At 39.8% G+C, this 21953-nt stretch overlaps 1 protein-coding gene across 14 annotated transcripts in view; it reads left to right on the plus strand.

Moving 5' to 3' along the window:
• Window positions 1–21953, plus strand: part of LOC135494709 (uncharacterized) — a 103713-nt gene that overhangs the window by 59433 nt on the left and 22327 nt on the right. For 6 of the 14 annotated variants that reach the window (XM_064782933.1, XM_064782938.1, XM_064782941.1 and 3 more), the window contains 16 exons: window positions 1582–1668; window positions 2959–3077; window positions 7952–8229; window positions 8681–9030; window positions 9388–10191; window positions 10529–10679; window positions 10896–11101; window positions 11209–11358; window positions 11680–11814; window positions 12847–12933; window positions 15069–15146; window positions 15235–15309; window positions 15421–15495; window positions 15747–15878; window positions 16469–16647; window positions 16910–17148. In XM_064782933.1, coding sequence (XP_064639003.1) covers window positions 1582–1668; window positions 2959–3077; window positions 7952–8229; window positions 8681–9030; window positions 9388–10191; window positions 10529–10679; window positions 10896–11101; window positions 11209–11358; window positions 11680–11814; window positions 12847–12933; window positions 15069–15146; window positions 15235–15309; window positions 15421–15495; window positions 15747–15878; window positions 16469–16647; window positions 16910–17148 — 3145 coding nt within the window. Of the gene's footprint in view, window positions 1–1581; window positions 1669–2958; window positions 3078–5419; window positions 5530–7951; window positions 8230–8680; window positions 9031–9387; window positions 10192–10528; window positions 10680–10895; window positions 11102–11208; window positions 11359–11679; window positions 11815–12846; window positions 12934–15068; window positions 15147–15234; window positions 15310–15420; window positions 15496–15746; window positions 15879–16468; window positions 16648–16909; window positions 17149–21953 lie in introns of all 14 variants that reach the window. The other 8 variants (XM_064782945.1, XM_064782946.1, XM_064782949.1 and 5 more) reach the window with 6 other exon arrangements.

Genomic DNA, 21953 nt, shown 5'->3' on the forward strand with positions numbered 1-21953 from the left:
TAAATGGAATTGTATAAAGGCATGAAGTGTTAATGTGAGTCACTACATCTTCCCCTTGATCCTCCTCTGAGGAACTCCACCTCCCCAGACTGGTATAGTGTCACCATCCCAAACTGGTATAGTCTATCTATCACCCATTTCTTTTTCGTTTTGAAAGTCATCAGCCCAGTTCTCAGTCCCAGGGCCCCAGTTTGTATGCATGACAACTTCGCCTATTCAAAAGGTAATAAACGTTATGAATTGATTAGCATAATAAAGCGATCTCGCTTCTGTCATTTGAATGTTGGCCTTTCTCATTTGCTTGTAAATTGCTCTAAGTTTGTATGTATGAGTTTTTAGTTGTTTGCTGTAATCTATACATGGCATGAATAATGAATTAAAGGAGGAATAAGATGACTTTAGTCTGTCGTCATGAAATCAATAATGCAGTTCCTGTCTAGAGGTCTGTCCTGAGATGTATCAGGAATTGCACACTAACAATCTACCCAAATGTTTGCCTCCTCGACGGCCAACAGAAAATATTACTGCTCCTCAAGGCTTGTATAAACCAAACATGGGATGGGTGAAGAGAAGTAGAGTTTGCGTTGGCTTGTTGATGGTAACCCAATAATTACTACTGGCACTTTGAATAATTATTGTATAGACTGGGGTGTGTTGTTGTTTATTGTACACTCCATGGCCAGCCCGCATTTGGTTTCTCACTCTGTTCTGTTAGTTTACCTCAGCCAATGAGCAGTTAGTTTTGCCATCTGCCCTAAGTTGCTGGAACTATGTAACTGCAGCGTGAAGGACAGATTCCACTATAACATTCATCAATGGTTTCCCTGCATTGTGATCAGTTACAATGGCTGAACCAAGAACTTACATCAAAATTTCATCCAAAGCCCTTGAAATCTGTATGGTTTCCCCAATTCACTAGCGGTTCCCTCTGAAGTAAAAAGAAGCTTTATTGTTGATGAATCATGATAGGAGAACTGCAATAAGATTTGAGGGGTGCGATAATTGCAACTTCTGATTTGGGTTTCAAGCTTAACTACCTGTTTCCGTCTTCAGTTTCTGCTCTGATTAAGATTATGTTTTTAAACTTTTCGTTCATAAAATGTCTTTTTACTTTGATTCTTGTTTTCTTTGATTTTGATTGATTTCCAAACGCATAAGGATTATGAAAAATCTTCTTTTTTAAAATTATTTCATTCATTTTAAAATTCCTTTGACATGAAAACATGATATAATTGACTCATAAATGGATCAGTTTTATTACAATTATTTGTTTGATTGAAATATGTTCTTACATGTTTTCCTTCGGCATGCATAAGGCATTACAGATTGAAAGATAAGCTATTTGATGCAAGAATACTCCTATATATTTGATTCATGTTAGTTGGATTAGGTTCCAAAAGAACTTCTTTACTTATCATCAGCATGAAACAAAACGCATTACATATTCCTTATTTAGGCTCCTTATTGCGTTATATCCAGTTATAGTTCCTGAAGAGTTGATATCCTCTAGGATTTGATAAAGTCTGTCACAAATTGTTTCATCATATTAGCGTACTCTACCTTTAATTTTTTCCTCCACAGGCAATAGGGGGCCAGCTCCCATCTTTCATCTGGCCTCCCCCGATGGGTTAGTCCCCTATTATATACAGACCCATACAGTCCCAGCCGGTATGTCGAATAAAACAAACTCTTAGTTTAGGCTATGGGTTGTAGGGGGCGTTTAGTTTTTTACTTTCAAGAGCATATTGGAGTATTATTTCTACTCTTCCAAGTATTCCACCACACACCTTACTTCCTATTGTTTTGGCTCTGAATCACTAAATGCTGCTCCTTATCGCAAGTCCGTTGCTAGTCCATCATAAGCCGAAATTGAAGTGGTCGTTTGACCAGTCTTTCCATCTGTTTTATGCTAATGCGTTCTTGATCAGAGCCAAAACTCGAGTGAGGTTTAGATACGAAGCACACCTACTTTTCCTTAGGTTACTATATAGGGCATCACCAGTTTTCATAGGCACTTTCATCTTCACTAGTTGAAATGGGTTTTCTGAAGAAGAAAAATGCTTTGATGATAATTTCTTTGCAGGTTTTATGCTGAAGCTTTTCGCTGTTTTTCCAGTTTGTGATTTGAGAATTATTTCATTCTTGCTTCTGGCTACTTTTTTACTCTTCAGGTGGTAATTTTATCGATCTTATTGGATTACTAAAGAGGTGAAGGCTTTATTACTCGTTTGCTTTCTGGTTTATAAATGCTTGCTTCTTGAGACTGTATCGTGCGAAATTTCTTGACTTATTAACAGCTTTATTTCAGCAATAAAAAGATATGATTACGATGGTGCATTCTGCTTGGGCAAAGACTAAACTCAAGTTGCCTTATTCATGCGCATGTCTGGTCTATTTTCTGGAGCAGTGCTTCCCTCTTATCAGATTGTCAAGCTGTTATATAACATTGTCATGTCATTATGTCACATTGTCAAACTAACAACATCACCAGTGCTCGAAGGCAAGACAGACCTCGTAGGAGCCCCAGATGTGCACATGATCCGGCAACATCAGTTCTGTCTTCAAGTGGTTATATACCAACTGACATGTTTCAGTATCATTCATTTACAAGTGAGCATTATACAAGTTATACAGTGGAACCTCTCATAGCGGACACCTCGGTAAGCAGGACACCCTTCTTTTGAGGTCACTGATATTGGTTCCAAATGATCATTTTCATTACATTTGACCTCTGTAATCAGGTCACCTCTCTAGAAATGACATCAGTTCTCAGTCCCGGGTCAACAGAGAGATTCTACTGTATAAGAAACCTGGAGCCAATGTCACATTTGTCTCCACCAATTAGTTTCAAGATATATCTAATAGTAAAGATTGGTGAGGTTGAAGCTGGGTAAAGTGGGCTTGTCATTTAATCCTTTCTCCTCCCTTCACTGATGCACTTTCTTGCACCCGTTACAGGCATAGAAAACTTCACGGCGCCGCAGAGCGATGGCGCCACTGTGCACCACAAAACAGAAAGTGACAATGAGGACGATCGCAAGATTCGACCAAATCTTATGCTTGACCTTGACCTAGAGGTGACCGTGACCTTTGACCTCTGATGTTTACAATCTGGTTAGAGTTGGTTCCTGGTCAAGTTGACTGGAAATATATGTGTATATTTTTGTAAAAATGTACATAAATTCTATGCAGCTTGATTGGTACTGACTTAGAGCATGCATTTTATGGCTCTGATTTCTAAAAATCGATGGTTCTTATTACAGCACTGTTTTAGTTCTTTTGCAGGCTAACTGTGCATGTAAACTTGTGTGACCTTGACTTTCATGTGTGACCTTGACCTCTGTGTCGCGGATCTGTCTTGTCCACCCCCATTTTGGATATGGTATCCATGGCTGTCTGTATTGTTGCCATCCCGTAGCCCCCTAATGATCTTTGATTTGGGCAGGTTTTAAGGTTCTTGGGCAAAATGGTGTTATTATATGTGGCTGTACAAAAAATGCATTAACATATCACACACAAAGACAATAGAATACAAAAAAGCACATGTTTATGGTTTTGTTTTTTCTTTGCCACTACAAGTTTGGTAAGAAACACCTCATATCAGTGTAAGGTTTATTTTGGGATATCTAGTTTGAAAGTTGTATTACCCTACAACCAATGCTGTCGGTTGAATTTCCAGAAAGTACTTTTAAGGGTGCACACAGTAACCACATCCACTGCCCGATTGAAGACACCTGCATACAGTAGCTCCACCTATGTTTGATGTTGATGACTATGTGATGTGTAGAGAACTGTTACATGTAATATACAAGTGTAAAACAATAGTGGCCATCAGTAAGTTTTAACAGAGACCTGTCTCTGTTGCACGAAATTTTAAAAATAGTGACCATTGACGATGGTCTCGAGGAGTAGACTTTCGTTGAAGAAAGGGACAATTGATAAATGTTATAAAGGATAATGAAAACCTTGTTGTCGTTATCAGAAGCTCCTAAGAAAAGCCTCCCATTGTCTCCCTTTCGTTATCAAATGCAAAAAAAAATTTCTCGGACAAATCCAGGAAAATGGACGCGGTTGGCAGTGGCATCTTTACATTTATACATGAAAAAGATAATCTTACTGATGGCTTACCATAGTATGGCTCAACCTGACATGACCTTCTACCATGCCCAACGTACACCTCCACACACCTCGCATGCACATGTTGCCCCATGTCCCCTCTCCGAATACATGGTCACACTAATGCTCTTTGACCGAATGTTCGAGGCATAGATTCTTTGTGACCTCCCTATACTCTCAAATTTGTTGTCAATGATGCCATGCATTACACGGTAGATGGAGGCTAGGATATAGATTTGTTCAGAAAGGCATTGGAAGCAAATATATCCTAATTAAAGATCCAAGCTCCAAAGTCCTGATGTGCCAAGTTCTGTTCACTGACTCTGAAGTTTACACTCCACTTCAAACTTTGTTTTGAACACTGAGGTTGGGTTGAATGGTCACCATGATCTAGCAGGTCTAAGGAGAACTACTTCCAGTTGTCTCGTCAGATATGCTTATGTGAAAATCTAAAGTTTCTGTTGAAATTCAGTTTGTACTGAATCGGAAATCTTGGAGCTGGAACTTCAAGGGTGTGGAACGCTGCAGTTAGAACTTGGAACTTGGATATTAGAACAAGATGTCCTTAGAAGCGAACTTGAATACAACTGAGATGCCTCTTCCACATGTAAATCAATTCATGTATTCCATGTGCCAGCTGGAACAAATCTTTTTCTGTCGGCCAAATGATATGTTGCAGAATGATCTCCATTGTATAGTCTGTATCGCATTTTGTGCATCATGCTCTAAAGATGTAAAAATGTTCCTCCATATGTCTGTCCCCCCTATCATACCCCATTATTTAATTTCCTCTCAGTTTCTATTCGTTTCAGGTTTGGTTTATTAAGGGTTAATTGCGACCCGATATTCTGTTGCGATTGTTGAAATTGTGGCTTAGCTTTTGAAGCAATGTCAGATTATACAAAATTGTTTTTGTGTTACTCAAAATAATTTCCCAAAATGGAGAGCAGAAATGACATCTTTGTCAAAATCTGCACCTTTTCAGATTGAAATATGAAATATTTTGTGCAACGATCTGAGTGTCTGCTGTGCAAGTGTCGCTCTGTCTGTCACTTTAAAATTTCAGATGTTGTGCAACTTTGACCTTGACCTTCGACTTTTATAATCTGACATCTCCGTGTCAATTGTTTTGCTGCTCTTGTTTCAACTATCGCATAGATATTTTGCTGTGAGTCTTATTTGAGGTTTGGTCAGGTTTTGCTTCCAGTCAGTAAAAACCTGACCAAAAATAGTCTCAAATTGGCGAAGATCTAATTTTGTGGGTTTGGTTTCTCTCTTAACGTATTGTATTTAACACTTATAGACTCCTCGCATGCCCCGCTACTCAACCTGCCCGAGTCTCCCGTTAAGAGTCGTTACCTTGGTAACGAGGTACACGCCGAACACTCGACGCCAGGTGCCGCCCAACTCCAGGTAAGGCTTCGAGCCGTTCCCCTATAATCGGACCTTTTTGGCCCTGATGGGACTGAGGGTTGGTGAGGATATCGAGTCTGAACATGTTGAAAGTCAACATTATTTGCCTCAAAAGTTGGTCATTTTCAAAAATATTGGTAGTGAACCATATTTTGCAAAGTTTTACAATGTCTAAAATGAGACAGCAAAGTTACAGTAAACAAAAAAGTTCAGGAGTTTTTAGAAAGTTGGTAGAAAGTTTCAACTGGAAGAATATTGTAAAATGTAAAAGTACTTTTAATGCTTAAGTTGCATGACGTTTAGTTGAATCAAATTCTTTAGGCTCATTTGAGTGGCCAGAATCCCCCCTCAGTCCGCCATGGGTTAAAGTTTTTAATTGCCTCCACTAACTAACTGACAATTCCTATCACTAACTGTAAAAGCTCCGAAAATCCTTTGTTGAAAATTGTACCCACACAGTTCCTTAAATTGACTGACCCACTTTACACCACCGTGGCTCCTTGAAGTGAAATTAGTTAACTGAAACTGGAATTCCTAACCCCTCGGCGCATGAATTCATTTTTCAATGAATTCTTGGGTGCCTTCACATTTTTTTCTTGGTGAACGTAGACGGTGGTTGATGCCAAAGAAATTTACTCAATTGCCACAGCTGATGGGTGGTCTTCCAGCTCTGGGCTCCTTGAGCATAAATTGAGGTTATCATAGTTACTAATTGAAGCCTTTGCTAACAAACAATGAAATCAATGTCGTCAGTGAACATATTCCATAACAACCATAGTAGACAGTCCCAACATTTGACCACAACCAGAATAATGTGTAGGATTAAAGACCCTATTCCATTAAGATGACCCTAGTTACCTGCAATATCCATAGCAACAACTCAAAATGCCCTAGTTACCAAACTTATTCCTCAGCCACATCTTCATTAGAAATATTTCTTGTTTGGAAATAACCTCATTGCTGTTCCCAAACCTTGGTTGCTGTGGTTATAACATGGTTTATTCCTCACCTGGAACTGGTTTGTATAATGGAAAGACAAAATCCATCCTGATTAGAGCATACCTTTTAGTTCCCCTTCCTGTCCACCACTCCCAAACACCCCTGCGAGATTAGATACAAATCACATTTGTAAACTTAGTGATAGGGAATGAAAATATAGTTCGTAGACTTGTGAAAAAATCCAAAATTTAGTTGATGAGTGTTTTATGTCAAAGTAAAACTGCACAAATGCATCTTGAAAGTGAAATGAATAGATGACCTGCTTCTTTTTCAATGTTGTATCAATTGTTGTTACACTGCAGATGAATTTGTTTAAAAACCCTTTCAAATCGTAATCACTATAGAGTTTTTTGATTCACAAAATCTTGTGATTGGGACCAAAACTGGATAGTTGGGATTGCGACATTCTAGTAAACTTTATCATTATACAAAGCTGGAAGAAATGAAAGCCACTGTATTGAACGACTAAATCATGTTACTTTTGGAAAAGAAATATTGAATCTTATAGTACTCACAGAATTCATCAAAAGTTCTGACTGCGACAAGTGATTCTTGAAGGGGTTGATTTTAGTGTCACGTTTTGTGTTGTAAAAGAGCTATTTCGTTGTGTCAGATATAAACTCTGAAATTTTTTTAAGAGCTATCTGTTTCAATGTTGTTGTTAGTTAAAAAACTAATATTCTAGTCCTTAGTATTAAAAAAACTATATCTTAAACTTTTCTTCAATTTCTCAATTATAGTAGATAACTTTAAAAATAATACTCTCTCCTTTAATTTTTGTTAGATTATTCTAACTTAAACTGTGCTTAAATCTATAATAGCATAGCATAGACTGTGTAATGCATACATCATAATGATAACTTGAAGCTAACGTTCTATTTAATAGCAATTGTGAAAACTCAATACATTTTCAACACACTTTTTTTATTATTTTCTGTCAACAAAAATACATTTAGATTTAAATATTATTCTCTTCTCGTGTGTACTACATGTAGCCTACTACAATATGTACTATTTTGTACTTTATGCGTCTTAAATATTCTTAATTACTTCTCATGTTAGTTGGTTAGAGTTATAAATGTAAAATGTTAGACAGGTGTCTAAAAAGATGTCTTGTGCCTATAAGTGTGTATTGTTCAGAAGCTTTCTGAATGTGTGGTGGTTTGCTTCTCTCAGCTTAATCATTACTTTCCTTTCTGACTGGAAAACATTTTAATTAACATAAACTTTGTATCTTTGCAAAGCAGAAATTAAAATCTAACATGAAAAAAATTAAGAAAAAAAATGAAAATGAAAAATCTAACATGAAAAAAATTAAGAAAAAAAAGTGAAAATGAAGCCACCATTGGATAAAAATTGTGGCTTATGAAGAGTTAATGAAATAGATTTTGGAAACACATTAACAAAACTTTTCGATTAACAGATGCAGTCTCGAGCAAAGAAAAAGAAAAAGAGGAAACCTCGTCCACAGGATACTGATGAGTTTGTCTCGAGCGAAGAAGAGAACGTTGGACGCCAAATCGTGCGACCACCAGGCAGGAATATTGCCCTGTCTTCTCGTAAGGGGGCGTCGGACGAGGGGTCTGGTGCAGAGAGCTTGGATCTGAGGCTGAACCCAAATATGGCGGGGCATGTTGAGCTTCTTACGACAAGTGATTCAAATAACACCAACTCGTTTGAAAGTGTGGGCGAGAAAAAGAGGTGAGAAAACAAATTTTCTCCGCTCATTGATAGAAATGCAGGTTGCACTTTACTTTTAGCCTAATGACAGTTTGAGGTGATGAGATTGTGCCCTTGAAAACCAATCAACTTGATTAATCATTCTACCCTTAGATCATGAGATTAATTTAGGGACGAGAGATGGTTCTTGTAACCAAAGGTCATGGGTTGATCCAATTTGTGGCTGTCCTTGTGTGAGCCCTCTTAGCCTAATTTGAGCTGCCACCCAGAAATGATCATGATTAAGATGAACGAGTAAAGAATTTATATTCCAATCTCAGAGCAGTATACTCCTAGTAGCTCCATGCTGTGGAATGAGACATGATAAGCCATTATGGCATAGGGCATACTTTGTATAGCTCGGAAAGAATTTTGCTATGAAATGGTGCAAAGCAAATAATTTGATGAATTTCGAAACCATTTATTGTTTTAGGCGCATGAAGAATGGTAGAAAGGAGGGTGACCCATTCTTTCCCCTTGACGGCGACTTCTCTGAGACTGACACAAACGGAGAACACGAAGAAGACCCCTTTGATGAAGACGACCTAGACCGGGTGCTTTCAAAAGCCCGACCTCCAACAGAAGTGACGATGAAACGCATCACGGGAGAGTTTGAACCACTAGAGGCATTGGAAGAGTTGTCAAGTGGCTCAGGGGATGATACAGAGTTCCCACCTCCGCCAGAATTTCCATCGCCTCCGCCGCCATTGTCGATGTGCGAGACTCTGCCCCTGCAGAGGAAGAGCAGCATGAAGCGGGCTAGCGACAGGAGCCCTACTAAAGGTAGAGTGGTCGAAATAAGTCATGTCTCTTGTGCAAGATCCAATCTCGAAATTCTCTGGAAAACGCTGAGATATTTTCCCATGATTGGCAGCAACCTCTTGAACAAGTTGCACTGGACTACATGTTTAGGTGGCAGACCTAGGCTCCGCCAGACCTGTCAAGAACTTGAGAGAGTAGCTTCGGACAGTGGCAAAACACCATCATGCTGTTGATGTCTAAGGCATCAGGTTGCAGCCGAAAAAGGGGAAGTCCTTTGGTGTGCGGATCATGTTGGCTTTCCACTCACCCGATACTTCGGATCATTTCACTTCAAGCATAGTTTTCGCATTTCGTCTTTACTACCTCTCCTTGTTTCAGAAGAAGGCAAAAAGGAAAAGCGTGTCGTCTGGCAGATGGAAGCCGCAAACAAGTCCAATCAGTGTGACTTCGACCCTGTGACTGGCAAGTACACTGGATGCCACCAGGGGACCTACCCGGGTAGTGGGGGCGCTGGGTGCTCACCTGGTCCTGGATCTTCAGTCGCGCGGCGATGCTATGCGGAAGAATCACGATCATTGGATGGGTGTAGTAGGAAGAAGCCCGGTTATTGTGAGCCCGAGGTTTTCGTCTTGGGAAGTCAGCCCAGGTCCCTGGAGTGTAATAGAAACAGTAATGGAACCATCAGCAGTAGTAGTACAAGTAGCGTCGTCACGGTTATCAATAACGAACCGGGATTCAAGCGGAGTCCGAGTAACTCCTCCAATGGGAATAAAAGTTCGAGTCCGACTGGTAGCTCTGGCTGCAAGGGTTCAAACTGCAGCGGGACTGGAAATGGAAATGGGAAACCAGTTATGCCGCCGAAACGGAGTCCACCTGGCGTGACTGTGTCTGGTAGAGATAGCCCAGCTCGTGGTGGTCCAGTAACTGCACCACGTGTGGGCCCAGCTACTGCACCTCGACCAGTAACGGCACCGGTCCCTCCTCCCGGGTCATCAGGACGTGGGAAACCTCTCGTGCCGAAACGTAACCCGGATACTACGCTATCCCATAACACACCACCAGCTAGTCCGCTAACGAGCCCAAGCCGTCGTAACCCAGGACCACCACTGACGGCAAAAAACTTGAGCGAGCTGAACGGAGGACGCCACCCCGACCATGATCATGATGACTGTTCAGCTCAAGGTGAGTTCCGTAACGTAGTAACGGGAAAACAATGGTGACGATTTATCAAACAAATATCCTTGGCATTGTATGTGAATTGAACAGTGTCTGATGTCCTTCTGAATTGAGAGCTAGCTGGAACTGACTTACCCAAACATGCCATAGTAGCAAAACTGGGAAGATGCGTTTAGGCCATAGTCTTCCGTATTTTCAGTTGTTTGCAAAAGTTCAAAGATGTGAGTTTCGTTCTCGATGCATCGGAAAGCAAAACTTCGTTTTCATCTTCTGATGATATGGCAGTTCATGAGTTGAGGTCAAGTGGTTCGCCCAAAACGACAATCGAATATGTAATGCGTAGATATGGCTTTCTCTTCCAACCCAGGTGATGATAGTGGCGTAGGTTCAAGTAATGGAGACACAGATACGAGTAGCGGTCAGAGGTCAACAGAGAGAATACCGAGAACCGTAGGAACGGGGTCGGCAGCTGGGGGTGTGGCTGCAAAGAAGCAGTGAGTATTTATTGAGGTCCTTAGAATCTGTCCAATAGCCTCGCTCAAGATGAGTGAGGAGCAGGTGAACTGCCCTGAGTTATATGGTCAGCTTCTGTTGTTGACTTCACATTCACTTGTGACATTATTCAGACTTATCTCGTTCCCCATGACAGAGCTACCCTAGGGGCACTGATCTGGACAGCGCTTTAGATCTACTTATATTTCTTCTTCCAGTTTCATGATGACGTTCACGGTGTTCGGCCTCCTCGGCCTAATAGGTGGCGTGTACAGTCAGCTCATCACCCAGCCCGAGATCACAATCACAGTCTACGCACCAAGGGGCATCATCAAGAGTGGGTCCGAGGTGTACTCAAATGTTGAAAAACCCTCGCAGGTCGATACGTCAGATTGGCACAAGACGACACAAATCGTTTGGTATGGTAAGTTGAAATGTTATCTTTGTCCCTCAAGTGTCAGATTAGGCTGATTTGCTTGCCTACTACTGCATACCAGTTTCTAATGTCCTGTGTTTTATTCATTGTTTCAGAAGTGAAAGACGCATATCTACCCAACCCAGAGAAGTTCAGAAAGACTTGCATCAATACGCGATGTAACCAAGGCTGTGATGTGAGGACGGGCGAGTGCTTGTGTCCGAGTGGGATGGTCCCTGATAAAAAGACACCATCTTCTTGCATAGGTTAGTAAGGATTGAGATCTTTGCTTTTCCAAGAAGTCTTCATCCTACAGGAGCGTAGAAAGCACAGTTGAGAACTGAAAGGCTAAATATGGATTCGAATCCATGACCTCTTTTTATGTGGCCAGAACTCGAACCACTACATTCAGATAACCTATACCTTGATTGTTATCGGTATCCTTGAAAGTATACGCTCATTTCGATGGGCTACTGACTTGTGACCTAGGGCAAGCCGTTTCACTAACTGCTAGGATCAACAAGTGAAACCAAATTAGGTGGTTCACAATACTACTATTACCTCTTACTTCAACATCTTCCTTTCAGATTTGAATGAGTGTTCAAGCAACCGAGCCCATCGATGCAGTCCTGATGCTGTCTGCAGAAATGACCCTAAGAAGCCAGGAACATACGATTGTACTTGTAAATCCGGGTTCTATGGAGATGGTGAAACTTGTAAAAGTGAGTGAAGTACCCGTGGAAGGGTTTTATTGGAGTTCAATTTCTATGGCCTTGAAGAACTGATATCTAATTATTCACCGAACATCTCGATGGGAGATTCTTTTCAATAGAGGATATGTCATCACATTGCTGTCTATTGCCACGTGTTTCCTGTCTAATTAGTGGTTGTGTCATCATCTGTACGTCATATTCAGGAATTTCGTAGCCTTAAAAACGTTTGGTAGTTTTAAGTACAAGAATGTCACTGTTTCTCATTAGCTTCGTAGGGGGCACAAATTTGCACTGAGCTTATTCACATAACGCACTGATTATACCAGACATGTCAGAATCATCAAATATGACCAGGCTATAGTTCAGACACGTTGTAAGAGACAGCCTCAGGTTAGAATTCAGCTCATCTCATATCAGTTCTTGAAGGAGTGCATGCGTTTTCTATCGGCTTCTTTTTCGTTTAATGTGTGCGCAGGCATGACTGTTAATCATCAGTTAAGATTTGTTCCTAAAACCTCATCATCAAAAGCAATAAGGAACAGAACAAGGAAATAATATATTTGATCATAATTTTACATAGATATGTTAGGGGGCTTGCATTATATGAACATAGAAGCCGTTGAGTGTAGAAACTACAGTGTGGCTGCTATAAACATGTTAAGAGCTGGTAGTTTTTGCATGAGAAGACTTGTTTTAGTGATTTACATTAATGGCATGTTTCCTGGAAGTTACAAATTGTGTAAGACTTGCTATCAAGTCCTATGACTTAAAGCGCCTCTTCGAACAGTAAAATCTGCATCCGTTTCCCAATGTTAAAACAACATGGGGCAGATTCATTAGATTAACTGTTTTTATACCAGTTAATTGGAAGTTTAAGTTAGCCACCTTTGAAACAATCCGACAAATTTAGACTAACCCTTTCCCCACCCCCAACTCCAAAAACAAAATCCACAATATGAAATATATGCCTGCGCGTTTTTTTCTAAGTCTGCTGCACATTATGTTCAGTGTCTTCGGCTGAAGCTTTGTTTCTTTTATCAGAGCTTCCAGAGGGCGTTGTGGTACAAGTTAAAAAGCGCTCCGCTGATGACCCGCACGATTTTGAATTCGCCAATGGTCATAGTCATGGTAACATAAAGGACATTTTCTTTTTGCTGTAGATGCTGTAAATGCATGTTCCCAGCATAAAATGTGAGATATGTTAGTAAAGCTCATTCAATCTCCAAACAGGAATTCATGTTCTGAGGTCATACATTCCAGACTTCCACTTATGATGGCACGTTCTCAATGTACATTTGAACCTCATTGTAGATTGAATGAGTTTGACTTCAAATCAGTAACAATGACATTTTCATGTACATTTGATGCTGGCTTTGCTGTAAATTAGTAAAATGTGCATTTTTGATTCTGTAGAGAAAAATTATGCCGCTAGAATTTTGTTGCTTTGTATGTATTGCAAGAATGTGCTGATTGTGACAGTTCATTTCAGCCATTCGCTTCACAATGTCCCATACCACAGCTAGGTAGTTGAAAAGTTTAATCAGACGTTGCTGAAAACGTCACTGACACTGATGGTGAACATGATCGCTAGCATAAACATAAAATCGTTTGGTCTACAGCCATTTTGCAAAAAGAAGCCTGTAAATACAAAAGGACGTTCTCCAAGCACATGCGCCTGTGATCTTCTGCAAGAATCTTAGAGTCTTGAAACAGAAGGGTGGCTTGTGTTGACTGCAACAAAACGACTTCCAATAAGTCTCGTTTCGGGCTGCGCAGGAATCTAACCAATCGAGTTTGAGAAAATTGAACATTTTAGGCCTGTATGCTGAGCAATAGATTGGTCTCGCTTGCACCAGCATATGAAACAACAGGAGAATGCTCTCTCACACCATGCAAACCCATCGGCTCCCTAACACTCACTGCTTCGTCATAGACACGTGCACTAATGGGTAGATTTATTCGTTTCAGATTTGAGCCACCTATAGTCATAATCTGCCGTCGCATGCATTCAGTGGCAGAGTTCATGCATTGACCATTTGATTTGCTCAAGATGTATTTCGAAACTTTATGTAGTCGTTTTACAGCACGCATGTTGGCTAAACTGTTTTGATGGCCGGCTTAAATAAGAGGTTTAAAGAAAAAGAAACCAAGACAAATTCGATATAAATCAAATGGAGTTGGCCTAACAGTCCTACAAATGATGCTGCTATGTTGTCAATTGCATTGATTCTGCGTAATTCATCACTCAGCTCAGACTGTGCTGCCGTTAATTATCATTTTACCGTTGACACACGGTTTGCTGATTTCCTTTTTCCCTATGATGTATTGAACCATCAACTAACATCCCTTCACCATATTTGCAGGTCGATTCTATAGTCATGTCATGAATAGTAAAACAATACTAAGAAAGAATGTGTACCTTTGAGAATTGGCAAAAGAATATGATCCTGAAAGACTTCTAAAAAGCATAATTTCACAAAATTTGTAACATTGTCGATTCATGATTTTGACTATAGGTGGGGCTTGCATGATAAAAAAATACTGATAGGAGTATAGATGCTGTACTTGTGTTAGGCTTAAAGTAGATAAAACAGTTAATGTTGTTCACACTATCAAACATTAGTGTGCGGGTGGAACTTTGTTCGAAACTCGATTTGAAATTTGATGTGAATCCAAAGAACTTGTCATAAATCTGCTACCGTTGTAATTTAGGCCCCACCACTTAAGTTTCGGTCATTGTTGATTATGCTCGAAATACACCGCACCACGACTTTGCATAATTATGATGCGGGAGCAATTTATGCAGCATATCACGGCCTACTGCGTGACAAACTGGCATTTGACTTAATTCAGCACAGCATGACGCACGCACGCAGAAAATTGAGAATTGAAGTATGGCTCTCAAGAACATCATGATTGTCATATCAAAGTTGCATGAAACACAATGGATCTTTTAAATTGACAGATAAAAGGAGGCATTTGTTATAATGTCCTGATAACATAAAGCATGTTGCTGCTGGGTGGCTGTTAGACTGTGTAACCATAGACTGTTAGCCATTTCCATTGCTTGTACCAGGGAACATGAATTGGAGACAATGGACACAAGTTCAGAAGGGGACAGCCTATGCATACTCAGCCTTAGAGGCAAATGCATTGGGATCACTACGCGAAGGGTGAGCAAGTCTGTATCAACTTCCAAGTCCACTAAGTTCATTGCCAACGTATCACATCCTTCATATCTCGTCCTTGCTTGATTTTTCCAGATTGTCATACTCCGTGTGAGAAAGGTTGGTACGAGACTGAGGACTGTAAGGACGGGAAGCAACGCAAAGTCTGCAGCCGTAAGTTAAGAATTCTGACTATCAACCTGACAAATTCTGTCTTGCTCGCCACAAGCATTTTTCTTGAAGTTTATTTTCTTGATTCCAGCGTGTACCAAAGGTTGCCCGCCAGAATCCTTTATCACCAGGAGCTGTGGTCGGAAAAATGACATTGCCTGTACGGGTAGGTACCGGTAGTCCAAAAATATTTTTTCACTTGTTTTTTTCTGCTCAAAATCAAGCAACATCATCAGTCCCAAAACTTTTTTGACTGTAAATTTTTTTTGTTTTCTAGCCTGTGCAGCACGATGCGGAGTCAATGAATACGAACATTCACCATGTTCTGGCAAAAGCAACCGACTTTGCAAGGGTAAGCATCTGTTCTATCTGTAGCTCTTTAACCAATATGATCAAGCCAAGGAAATGTGCAGATTGGGAGCAGACTCCATCCAGCACATGTCCTTCCGACCTCCCATATGAAGAATAGAGAGGCATACTGGCCAAAGGACACCACCCTGACCACAAAGCTCTGGGCTCTGTCGCAGAACTTTCAAGGACTTTCTTCAACAAAGATGACATTTGGTCTCCGATTTTCACCTCAAGATTCATTCTCTGTTTCAGATTTATCGAAACTTAAATCACCGGGTGGCACAAACAATGTCAAGTACGAGGACATGATGAAAGTGAGGGATGTGAAGTCTAAGGCATTTACGTTCATAGGAGGAAACAACAGCACCATTACATTGGACAGAGGTGAGGGCTGATAGGGTACTGGCAAAGCTTAGGACATCGCGACCTGGTGCTGACTCTCACTAGGGTATTGCTCTATTGTGACAGAGATGTGACATCTATTCTGTCTGTGTTTTGACATGTATCCTAGTGAAAATCCGCTTGGGACACCGAGACCCTATCTGATAAGTGTGACCCGCTCTACCAAAACTAGGCGCTTGTCGCATCTGAACTTGACAGGTTGATACGGACTTGTTGTTCATTTCCCTATTGTAGACCTTTTGTGAAATGTGGCCAAATCAGTTTGTAATAGATTTCACAAAAGGTCTACAATAGGGAAATGAACAACAAGTCCGTATCAACCTGTCGAGTTCAGATGCGACAAGCGCCTAGTTTTGGTAGAGCGAGTCACAAGTAGCAAGTGCATTAGGCATGTCTCTCCCTGCTATTCAACAATGAAAGGCATTGATAATGTTCCTGCCATTACCTGTTCAAAGCAGGTCTCTGGTGGTATCTTCTCCAGTTAAGCCCAGTAGATTCAAGACCAAGTAAAGTTCAATTTTCTAACATACTAACTGAAGTTTTCTGTGAACTAATTGTGCATTCTGTTTAAGGTTCTGGCTATCAGATACGTATCCATCTGTCGAAGTTGAATCTGTCACCAGAGTACATTGCAGTCAACCACTCCAAGTACAATGACAATGAGGCCTTCAAAGGGGACACCCAGATTAAGTCAGAATACTGCCCGTATCCCATGCCAGAGATGTACGACCTTGGTGTCCTTGTTCATCACGTAAGTTATTTTGAAATAAGGGAGAGTTATTTCTTGGTCCCCAGCTGCACTGACCCTTCATAAAACCAACTTTGATAATCCTGTGGTTGATAACCATGGTTGAGATAAAGAGCTGGATATCTATGAATCGTAGAGTACTTCAGAAGGAGCCACCACTTCACTGTTCGTGGAGTGGACATGTCAATAGAGTCATGTGTTTGCATCAACCAATCCGAATTCTAGATGTACTGGGTACTCAAAATCACCTTCTGAATATTTTCAGAACGTGACCACCAAGTCCACCCTAAATGTCTGCCCAAATGGGGAGGACTGTGCCCTTGAAACTGGCTACTACATGGATCCCTACACATCTTGCACGACCTTCAAAGTCTACGGAAGACTTCCGAATTTCCGCTCACGTGGTACAATACCCTGCAGCCGAGCGAATCAGATGACTGATATTTTCAACGTCAGTCCGGAGTTGAAGAAGACAGAGATGCTACTTGTCGACCGTGTGGCGAGGTTAGTATTGGACGCATGGTTGGTTTTTCCCGCTTCTTCTTGCAATGGAGAGTTGATACTATAGTTACTGACATGTGTGGTTCTGTTTAAATGCTTTTTGTGTTTGTTTATCAATACTCAGTGACCTAACACAAAAGACGACATTTGGGATCGTCTAAGAACGACTACATTTTTAAAACTTACTAAGAAAGGAGTTTGAGCCTTCTAACTGAATTGGTCCAAGGTAAAGCCTGCACTAATACCGACGTCCGGTATCTGTAGTAATTGATTTCTTTGATAGCCCTTGACGAAATTGTTGGTGCAAAGGACTCAGATATTTGTTTTGGCAAATAACTTCTTAGAAGTTTGAAGATTTTGAAGACAACAGGTAACAACCAGGGTCGTGAAACTTCCATTCCAAATGTATATATTTTTGATAAAACTAACATACTTCCCTCATAAATGGGCCAATTGCATGACTTGGAAAAGACCAAAGATTTGATTAGGGGCATCAGTTTGTGATATGCTGTGTTGTGCAACGTAACTTTTGTTGTATTGGCAAATTGAAGATATTGTCAAGAACTTACTTTATTGGAATGATGTCTTCAAGTTTAACCTGCTTTTTTCCTTGTGTACAGTACTAATAACGAACTTTGATTTCAGTAATTCTTAGGTGATACTACATGTAGTATTAGTGTTCTTGAACTACCTTATTTTGAAGGAGATACATACTACCATGATAAACTCACCAAGCTGCTTAGACACTCATTAAACAAATGGAAGTTTAATCAAATCTCATGCAGTGTAGGAGTATGGTAGTTGCAACAAGTCAGTATATTTTTTGTCTGATGTTAGGCATTGGATGCCTTAGATTATGATATCAGTTGGCGATAATGGAAGAAACAGTCCTACGATTTTGGATATGGGAAGATTGAATACTTTACATTTCAATGACATAAATGAGGAACTTGCAATTCCTTGAATACTGGTGTAGCTCAGAGTTGTAAATAATTTCACCCAAATAGCACTTTGCACAAAAAGTAAGCTAGGAAGCAGATTGCAGGTTTCTTGTTAAGACTGAATGTGTTTAATAATTGGAACATTGAGATTGTTTTAATTGCCGATCAGAAGTAAGACGTAGTCCTTCTGTGCTGTTGTATTTAACTGCCTCCCTTCATTTCGACAGTGCATTGCTTTTACATCTCTAGATATCGTCACTAGCTGTCTGATAAACTCTGTGCCAGTTGTACGTTGGAAATGTGTGAGATTTGTACGATAGATGTTTAACATGTTTAATTGACACTCGAAACTGCCTTAATGAACACCTGTCTAATAAAGTCACACTCTCTATCAAGAACACTAGTTTTTGCCCCAAGTTGTTGTTTTATTCATTTAATTTAAGCTCTCTTTTCATGACAGTTCTTGTCAGTCCTGAGGGTGTCCTTATAATAAAAGTTCTACGCATTTCTCTCTAAGAAGAAGACAATTTATTCACAATTCAAAGCAATAAAAGGGTCATATTTTGTTAAACTTTTTGTTTTGTTTAAATAATTATGGCTACAACTGGCACATATTTTCGACTGTTCTACCAGTCTTTCTCAAATCGATTACAATCAAATGAAACGATCCATTCTACCTGATTCAGTGCATGCAAACTTTAAATATTTTTTCTTCATTTCATCCTTATTACAAAATTAACCCTTTGGAACCCAGAGTGAGGTAATACATTAGATTTTCGTCTGTGTGTTGGAGGGGACAGGGCATCCTGATGCATCGTACTAAGGAAGCGCCTATAAATAGGATCGTCTAGTAAAAATAGAACATTAAAGTATATCGAGTGACCATCTTTATACCCAGAGTTTTAATAAAGTTTCCAGTAGGTTGCGTTCAATTAGATCACTGGTGATCATGGTCCTTAAGTTATGCAGTTAAAAATGATACTTCCAGTATGGCAGTAAAGTTTAAATCATGTTGATGTTCTCTATTACACACTTGTCATGAATGGCCTTTGTTGTTAATTTTAGTCAACCATACACAAATTCGAGCATGAACTTCCACATTCTTTCAACCAGAGCAAAGTGCTATTTCCGAAACTTTGCGCTGCTGCTGCAGTAGTCAAGTGACATCCCGCAGCTGCAACCAGTCCTTCACATAAGTATTTTCAGCCATCTGGCCTTCTCATGGGCTGGTAGTTGAGTTGCTGTACAAAATGTTGTGTTACTTAGTTGAAAACAAAGACTTGTTTACAACAGTTGTGCAGAATTCTGATTTGTGTAACCAGTTTCAATACTAAGTGAGATCACTAAATGTGTTCGAATCATTAACATGAACACCATTGACTACAGTCTGAAGTGATGAACATTAAAACAAGGATCCTCTAACACAAAATAATTTTGTCATTAACTGAACTTCATAAAGTTTGAGACCTTCCCATTTAGTGGCGCCACTGTATGAGATTCAAGATTCCTTCGACCTCTCTTTCAACAGATTTTTCTGGTTTACCGCTCCACCGTGTCACCCTGGCCATATAGAGATCTTAATGTTCACAGACACTCATCATTTATGTGCTAACACCCAAAACTGCCAAGCAGTGACAAAATCCATAAAGTTTTTTGATATTCAGTGATTCTGACAACTGATAGGTGCCAAGCATTCTTATGCCTGGGACCTAAAAGAATCATTACTTGGCAGATTTGGGGTGCTTCAATTCAGTGTTCTTAACATACACCTGTGCGGAGAACACTGCATTGTTTTAGTTCTAATACAGACCCACCATCCATTCATCATGCTTTATGTCACGGTTTAGACTAGAGTCTCTGTATACATGTCAGAATTGATTTCGTAAAACTTTTATCGTGGATTGTTTATGTTCTACTTTTTACTCCAATCAGGAGGTTGAATGTTTGCAACCATTTTGGTTCTTGTCACCCTCTTCGAATGAATGTTTTTCTGAATCAAATTAGCAGAGTACCCTACCAAACATCTCAATTCATCCATTTTTTGTCACCATTTTAATATTTGTAGCACACCAATGCTAGTGTTTTGTTTTTCTGAACGCCAGACTGACCATCTTGAAATTTCAGTTAAAAAGCCATTCTGACTTCATGTATAATTGTGACATTTTGTTTGAGGAATGGATGATACAGTAAAGACAGAGATTGTAACTTTTTTTGTTTACTAAAAAATTTCCAAATTTAGCTTAGGAGCTTTCAGTGTTCGCTAATCAAGACAAAATGCATGCCAAAAACTTTTATATCATTTCATTAGTCAAATTCTAGACAGTCTTCCATCATGATATTATTTCATGCGGAATCAAAAAAAAGAAAAGTTCTTTGTTGTTAAGTGGATTCACAAGGAGTGGTTACTAATTCTGGCTTGCATTATGTTGACAAATACTTGAGTAAAATCATCGGGTTATCAAAGATAGATGGAAAAATCATAGACTTTCAAGGCAAGCATTTGGTCATACTACTGTTTTTACAGCTAGTAGCATACACATTAGCCGAAATATTTTTTCATGTTCATCACTGTTATGTAGTTCCATGTTGCAGTGGTTTATGTACCATGTCAGCACCACCCCGCCTTTTCAAAATGTTTGATGTCAAGCTTTGAATGTTCTGAAACAAAACCATCATTCATCCTTTGCACTGTAGTTAAATTGTTTATGTTAGGTTAAGAAATGTTCCGAAATTGATTGTGGCAAATTTGTGATGCTACAGATGAAAAAAAATTTCAAGTCCAAATATTTTTTTCACTTGTTTTTTTCTGCTCAAAATGAAGAAACATCACCAGCCCCAAAAAATGTTTGGCTTTGAAAATTTTTCAGAATTTCGAACTTATGAAAAGATGAAAAATTTCTAAGTCCAAATATATTTTTCACTTGTTTTTTTTCTGCTCAAAATGAAGAAACATCATCAGCCCCCAAAAAATTAGGCTTCGAAAAATTTTCAAAATTTTGGACTTATGTAAAAGTTCACCAATTTTGGCAGGAAAACTTAATCATGCATTTTGTCCCCGGATTTTCAACTTCTCCAACGCGACCATTCAACATCGGTCCCATGAGTGGTCGTGTTACCGGAGTTCCACTGTATGTCATTTCTAAATAGAATAGTGTAATGATGATGGGCACATGAAGACTGTATAGGTCTACTTTTTATGCACTTATCGCACTCATGAATCTGTTTTCTTGCCCTATTGATGCCCTATTGCCGCCAGTAGCAAGTCAGTACAGTCCCAAAAGAACAAACTGCTTTATAATATCACGCAAGTATTAGTTACCATAAATGGTGACAGCGGAACGCATCTTGATTTAATAGGTGTTCAGAAAATTTGCTCCTTGTTATGGAAAGATATGAAAGTTTTCTTGTGGCATCTAGATTTTTTACTTGAATTTGAATTTGGGGGATGAATGCTGGGTTTGCTTAAGAAGCCTGGGCCTTCTTGCTCAATCGGCATTGCTGCATTCTAATGCTACTATTGTAGATATATTTACTAAAGGAGATAGCGCATAGTTTGAGCTGGCATTTGTCTCAACACCGACAGAGCAGCCGAGCCCTGTGCCTGGTTGCTACATGGACGTTAGTAGTAACATTAACATTAAATCATACCTCTACCCTTGTCAATGAAATTCACTGAATGAGTTGATGCTTAGTTGAGCTAACATTGGTGTAGTCTTGTTGCCGATTGAGCAACTTGGACCTGTAGGGTGAAAGTTCTTTTGGCGCTGTTGCTGCTACTGGAGGCAGGGCAGATGTTTATTGGGACTGCTTTTTAGCTCACCTCAGGGGAGTTTATACGATACCGTGGCGTCCGTCGTCCGTCATCAT

Source organism: Lineus longissimus, chromosome 10 (genome assembly GCF_910592395.1).
Source record: "Lineus longissimus chromosome 10, tnLinLong1.2, whole genome shotgun sequence".
Taxonomy (NCBI): Eukaryota; Metazoa; Nemertea; class Pilidiophora; order Heteronemertea; family Lineidae; genus Lineus; species Lineus longissimus.